Source organism: Scyliorhinus canicula, chromosome 19 (genome assembly GCF_902713615.1).
Source record: "Scyliorhinus canicula chromosome 19, sScyCan1.1, whole genome shotgun sequence".
Classification (NCBI taxonomy): Eukaryota; Metazoa; Chordata; class Chondrichthyes; order Carcharhiniformes; family Scyliorhinidae; genus Scyliorhinus; species Scyliorhinus canicula.
Genome location: NC_052164.1, coordinates 40,210,565 through 40,217,439, shown reverse-complemented (window position 1 = coordinate 40,217,439; position 6,875 = coordinate 40,210,565). Strand labels below are relative to the sequence as shown.

Below are 6,875 nucleotides of genomic sequence, written 5' to 3'. Positions count from 1 at the left end.
TCCAACATTTCCTCATTGCACAACCCACCAATTCCTGCTATGAGTCCAGTAAATGTTCCCTGAACTGCTTCTAATGCATTTACATCTTTGCTTAAATACAAAGAGCAGTACTGGACACATTACTCCTGTTCTGGTTTCACTAGTGCCCTGCACAATTGAAGGAATTGAAGAATAACCTATCTACTTTGTAATAATTTAGCCTCACAATACACAATAACATCATATCATCTTCCTAATTGGTTACTGTACTAGCCTTTTGTGATTTATGCACTTGGACACCCAGATCACTTTGCACCTCAGAACGCTGTATTCTCTCACCATTTAAATAATAAGCTTCTGTTTTATTCTTACTGGAACAATGCCCACACTTTACTCCAGACAATCAGGTGTTATGATGTTGAATGAGTGTAATTTCCAAGTTGGCAATTTGTGATTAGCGGATCACTATTTTGATCAGTGCTGTGATCTAAAATATTTACAATTTATCTATTGGAAGCAGTTCAGAGAAAATTGAATTATCCCAGGTTAATTCCTGGGATAAAGTGGCTGGTTTAGGAATCAACCATGTTGGGTAGATACTAAGTGTGGTTGAGAAGAATGGGAGCTGAGCTAGATTGCATGGACCAGCAGAAGATGTTTCCATTAGTGGGAGAAACTAGCACCCGAGGCCACATATTCGCATTGAAGGGACGACCCTTGAAAACTGTGATCAGGAGGAATATCTTCAGCCAGAGGGTGATGGATCTGTGGAACTCATTGCTGCAGAAAGCTGTGGAAGCCAAGTCACTGAGTGTCTTTAAGACAGAGATGCATAGGTTCTAGATTAATAAGGGGATCAGGAGTTGGCCTTATGGTCTTCATGAATCATATAAGATGCTGAGAACACTTGGCAGAGTAACTGCTGAGAAGGTGTTTCCTCTGTGGAGGAATCAACAATGAGGAGACTCAGTTTGAATATTGGGGAACTCCATTTCAGATGCCGCTGGGGAAGAATTATTTGCTCAAAGCATCATTAATCTTTGAAATTCTCCACTGTGCACAGAGGCAGGGTCATTGAATATATCCAAGTCTGAGTTGGACAGATGTCTGGTCAACAATGGAGTCAAAGGTATAGGGGTAGGTAGGAAAGTGTAGATAAGGCCACAGATTACTTGTGATACAATTGAATGGTGGAACAGAATCAGCCGACTCATTCTTCTTGTGTTCTTATGCAATACAGTCAGTATTTAACATGCAGGTTTGAAGAAAGTTTAAAGAAATTTTCAGCCCCACTCTCCACCCATTCTCTTTCTCACACGTTGCCTGATGTCTCTCTCAACTCATTGCCTGGATTTCCCAATTTTACTACATCGCTTTTTCAAACTTCTTTCATGTGAATTGCATATCACTCACAATGCCAACATTTGTTGCCCACAATAATTGCTCTAGAGGTTTATGGCTTCTCAACTATTTCTGAGGGCTGTGAAGAGGCAACTACATTGTTGTGGGTCTGTAGCCACTAGTAGGCCAGAGCAGGGATAGGGCACACATTTTATTTCCGAACAGACATGAGTGAATCAGGCAGGTTTTTCATACAATGTGATGCTCACCACATTTTAATTCAATCTTTATTAGCTGAATTTAAATCTCATCAAATACCATTGTATGATTTGCACCAACACCCCCTTGCGCATAAGCCTGAACTTTTGCATCATTAGGCAGTGACATTGTCATCTCCCCAACACTGAAACATCTAACTCCAACCCATTTCTCCATTTGTCCCTTTTCAATTAATGCCTTCATTTTCTACTTTCCTGTTCTGGATGTCCCTGCACAGCCCTCTCACCTTTGGTGCCAGAATGTGATCAAAGGCCCGCACAGTGGCACAGTAGTTATCACTGTTGCCTCAGAGCATCAGTGACCCAGCTTCAATTCCAGCCTTGGATGACTGTCTGTGTGGAGGTTGCATGTTCTTCCATGTCTGCCTGGGTTTCCTACCATGGTTCAGGTTTCCTCCCACAGTCAAAGTATGTGTAGATTAGGTAGATTGGCCATGCTAGATTGCCCCTTAGTGTCCAAAGATGTGCAGGTTAAGTGGGGTTACGGGTATAGGGCAGGCTTGTGGGCCAAGGTAGGGTGCTATTTCAGAGGTTCGGTGCAGACTCAATTAGTTGAATAGCCTCATTCTGCACTACTGGAATTCTGTAATTCTATGATATTGAGCAGCAAAAGATTAGAAATTACGAAAATCTGGACAAGTTGAGTTCAAAATGGATTCACAATTCCGCCGGGTGAGGGAAAATCAGCAAGAGGAACAGGCAGCAGGAGGCGAAGTCAGAGCATTCGGAATGTGGAAAGGTAACTGACAGAAATTAAAAGCGAACGTCATTTCCGTAAATGTGTAACATTAAAAACTTTTTATAATAAATTATTACAAATATTAAATATATAAATAGAACCAGAATACATAACATTCAGTATAACATTTTCCAGTTTAGTAAAACATAGTCTATTCCCCAACTCTTTATAAATATCAATAACTTAATATTTTTAACTCATTTTACACACTGAATAAAATTGTAACATTTCATTCTACAAAGACATCACAACAATAAATATCAATCAGTTAGGGAGACTGTAATATCTCAAAATGGTGTCTATTGGGGAAAGGACAGAGTGGCTCAGGGTTTATTGTTCTGGAAACCCATCCTGAAAGCCTCAGAGAACATTCCAAACCAGACTCGCCACCCAAAAATAACATGGCTGTAGGTATCAATATATTAAAATAAATAAAACAATAAACAATTTCATCAAGTCACTCATTGCTCTCTCATCATTACAATAAAGTATAAAATTAATTTCAAACATCCATAGAAAAATATAGCTGCAAATGAAAAGTATTTAAAATAAACTTTTGTTGTTCCCAGTCTGTATTAAATATCTTTTTTCAGTTTCTTCTGCTGATTTGTACCATTATTAAAAGCATCTGTTGTAATCGGGCCCTGGTCTCAGTGCGGATTATTTCCCAGGCACAGTCACTGAATTTCTGAAAAATAAAATTATTCAGGAAAGTCTGTTAGGGAATGAACAATTGTAATTGGGTTGAAAAGATGTACAAGCCAATAATCACACAGTCAATTATCAATGTCCCACCTCCTGATTGAGAAACTTCTCCAGTTTCCTGAAGTAATTATGAATGGCGGAGTTTCTCCTCATTTTGTGCTCTGATCCCTGTTTCCTGACACATTCTTCCAGCTCACTGAGCTGTCGGTCCAGGAGAAGGCGGAGGTTTTCCACCATGTCCCGGTCCCAGGTGACTGAGCCCAGGTTCATGCTGTAGATCTTGCTGATGTGACGCAGGGTCTGATGGAGAATCTGGATCCTGTCCTGTGTCTGTACAAAATACACAATGGCATTAGAGAGGACGTGCTTCAACTTTGGCTTAGAATAAGTTATGCCATAGAACAAAAATTTAAAAATGTAAAAATGTTCAAATGGGTGATGTTTAATTTAGTCACTTAAAAGGGGATCTGGCACATTTGTATTGGAAAGAAAGATTATTATTTCGTCTTTCATATGATGGGTGCATCACTGGCCAATCTAAGTGTTGTGCCCATCCTTAATTGAATGTTTCAGGGAAGATTTAAAGGTTACCCTCATGGCTGTGAGTCAGGAGTCACATGTAATCCACACGGAGTAAGTGCAGCAGGTTTTCTTTCCCAAAAGGACATGAAAGAATCAGATGGAGCTTTACAACAATCAATGATAGTTTGATTGCTGGGACGAGTTGCCCATTCCACATTTATGAATTTAGCATGAATGCCACCAGCTGACCTGGTGGAATCTGTAGACTTGTTCCCAGAATATTATCCTATGCCTCCGGATTATTAGTCCAGTGGCTTTATCACAATGCTGCTAGTTCTGCCTAAATATCATTGAGACAGGGAATATACAATCGAGTCATATGGTCAAAGAGGCCTGGAACACAGAAAAAGCCCTTTGGCCTATTGCATCTACACCAGTCAAAAATATCTACCTCAATATTCTAATCCCATTTTCCACTTGGCCCATAGCCATGTGTGCCTCGGCATCGCAAATGCACATCTAACTACTCCTTAAATGTTTTGAGGGTCTCTGCTTCCACCACCCTTTCAGGCAGTCTGTTCCACACTCCCACCATCCTTTTTGGGTGAAAAAGCTTTTCCTCACATCCCCTCTTAACCTCCTGCTCCTTATCTTAAACACATGCCCCCTGGTCCTTGATCCCTCCACCCAGGGGAAAAGGTTATTCCTGTCTACACTATCTATGCCTCTCATAATTTTATGCATCATAATCATGTCCCCCCTCAGTGACCTCTGTTCCAAGAAAACACCACCAGTCTATTCGATCTCTCTTCATAGCTAAAACTCTCCAGCCCAGGCAACATCCTGGTAAATCTCCTCTGCACCTGTTCCAGTGCTATCACATCCCACTTATAATGTGAATTCCAGAACTGCACACAATACTCTAGCTGTGACCCAACCAACTTTAAAAGTGGAGATGTTATGGTTAAAGGCTTCATTCCTTTTGATGAAGCAGAGATGAAAGATATCTAAATGTGGATGACCCTTCAGACAAAAGAAAAAGCAATTATAATAAATCACAATATGAAACCTTATGACAAAAATTAGACTCTTAGGGCATTACAGAACCAAGCTGAATACAGACCATCCACAACAGAATTATCAAAAAAATTGTGGTGTCAATAGGATGCATTAGAATTGATGATAGCGAACCAAAAAAGAAGCTAAAAATCAATTATAAGCACAAAAATAGAAGGAAGGGTGGGTGATTAGGGGGACAACAATACATTTTCTGGGAGATAGAAGAAGTAGCTGAGGAAATAAATCAATAATTTGAATGTGTCTTCAGTTCAGAAGCAGATGCTTCAAATATCACAGAAAAAGGGGTAAGTTGGACAGGGTAAAAATGGATAAAGAGGTAGCATTGTGGCAGTGCCACTGGGAATGGTGCAGACTGCTCCCAATGCAGCTGTTAGAAGCCGAGGACCAAAGAGTTGCTATATTTCTATAGTGAGTGAGAGCTGGATGGAAGTCATGCAGGGGCAAGCACTGTAGGAGATTCAGGAAAGTGGTGGGAAGTATGAGTTTGTGGTACTTTCAGCACATCCTGAACTCTTCCAGGTGTAAGGATACTTGACCAGGTACTGACTGCCACTCAATGAGTGACATCACCACAACATCCCTTGACCCCACCTGCATCACTGGAAACCAGGAAACAAACCTCACAAGATTGATTTTTGGATTTCCGCTTGCGGAATCATCTGACTCCTACTGGTTTGGGAAAAGTGGCTGTGGGGATGATATCCTTATGTGGGTATTAAACCTGTATCTCCTGGACCTTGTAGCATTAACACATGTAAACAGTTTTCCCTTGTCTATCTCATTTTAATCAACAATCTTGACTTGTTTTGCACTGAAGCTATATATCTGATAGAGAATGTGCATTGTTAACATGAAGAATATTACAATTGTATTGCACACATATGATTAGGAATTAGTACACGGAGGCATGTTGAATTTCATTGCACTCTGTCAATTTGAAGTGGAAATACTTTGGAATATACTTCTACAGATTTTAAGAATAAATTATATTTTGGAGGAGGAAGTCGTTGATGAGAGGAATGCAAGCTTAAGAGACAGTGAGATAGAGAGATGAAAATTGTTCGATCGAATCCGATCGTTGCAGCAGGCAAAGTAATTTGAGAGGAAGAGTTGGTCAGAGGGAGGGACATAGTATCAGGGGTTAGAGATAACGAGATAGTGAATGCGGGAAGAGAGAGTGATACAGTTCATGGGTGAGATACAGAGTGAAATATAACGACAGAAGCTGCTATCATTATCACAATGGGTGCAAATCTCTCTATTGAAAATTCCTGATGTTCCCGGTTCCGATCAGGTTGTTGTCCTAACTTTCTATAAAACCCCGAGTCTGAATGAAATGAACCGAGTTTTCACTCACCTCTAATCCCTTCGAAAGCTTCACCAGGTTCAAGGGCTTGGTTTTCAGCGCGTGCCTGTGTTTTATACAGTGCCTGGGAAAGGGGCCACCCTGAGAGGAGTAAAATATAATCTCATTAAAAACTACAAACTATTTCTCCAGAAATAACATTTCACAGCAAGTAGATCCAATGTGATTCACAGGCCGCTCAGAAACCAGCTTCAGCTCACCATTTCATTCAGTTTGCCGAGTGTCTCTGTGTTGAGAACTTGCTGTAACTGCAGCCTCTCACAGCCCAGACTGAGGGTCCCGGACAAGAGGAACAACACCGTCACAAACCTCCAAATACTCGCCAGAGCCATGAGCAACCGAGCCAGAGTGAGACACGGAGCTGAGAATCAGACACTGATCTAATGCGAGATCAACTTCTCTCTGTGTCTCTATCTGTGTGTCTGTGTCTCTCTGTGTGTCTGTGTCTCTCTGTGTGTCTCTGTGTGTCTGTGTGCCTATCTTTGTCTGTGTCTCTGCGTCTCTCTGTGTGTCTGTGTCTCTCTGTGTGTCTGTGTCTCTTTGTGTGTCTCTCTGAGTTTGTCTGTCTGTCTGTCTCCCTCTGTCTGTGTCTCTGTGTGCCTGTGTGTCTCTGTGTGTCTGTGTGTGTCTCTCTATGTGTCTGTGTCTCTGTGTGTCACTCTGTGTGTCTGTGTCTCTCTGTGTGTCTGTGTCTCTGTGTGTCTGTGTGTGTCTCTCTGTGTCTCTGTGTCACTCTGTGTGTCTCTGTCTCTCTGTGAGTCTGTATCTCTCTGTGTCTCTCTGTGTGTCTGTGTCTCTCTGTGTGTCTGTGTCTCTCTGTGTCTGTATCTCTGTGTGTCTCTGTCTCTCTGTGTGTCCGTGTCTC

At 41.4% G+C, this 6,875-nt stretch overlaps 1 protein-coding gene across 1 annotated transcript; it reads right to left on the bottom strand.

The window, feature by feature from the left end:
• Positions 1–2,926: 2,926 nt before the first annotated feature.
• LOC119953983 (interferon alpha-F-like) lies at positions 2,927–6,342 on the bottom strand. The gene is made up of 4 exons (XM_038778759.1): positions 6,211–6,342; positions 6,002–6,091; positions 3,133–3,372; positions 2,927–3,025 (listed from the first exon to the last, which is right to left on the bottom strand). The coding sequence occupies exons 1-4, from the start codon at positions 6,340–6,342 to the stop codon at positions 2,927–2,929; spliced, it is 561 nt and encodes a 186-aa protein (XP_038634687.1).
• Between the last annotated feature and the right edge of the window lie 533 nt (positions 6,343–6,875).

Excerpts from the sequence above, each read along its gene's own strand:
- LOC119953983 (XM_038778759.1), bottom strand. The coding sequence starts at position 6,342 with ATGGCTCTGGCGAGTATTTGGAGGTTTGTGACGGTGTTGTTCCTCTTG. Across the intron at positions 3,373-6,001 it reads AGCTTTCGAAGGGATTAGAG|ACACAGGACAGGATCCAGAT; the intron begins GTGAGTGAAAAC and ends TATTTTGTACAG. Across the intron at positions 3,026-3,132 it reads AGAAGTTTCTCAATCAGGAG|AAATTCAGTGACTGTGCCTG; the intron begins GTGGGACATTGA and ends TTTATTTTTCAG.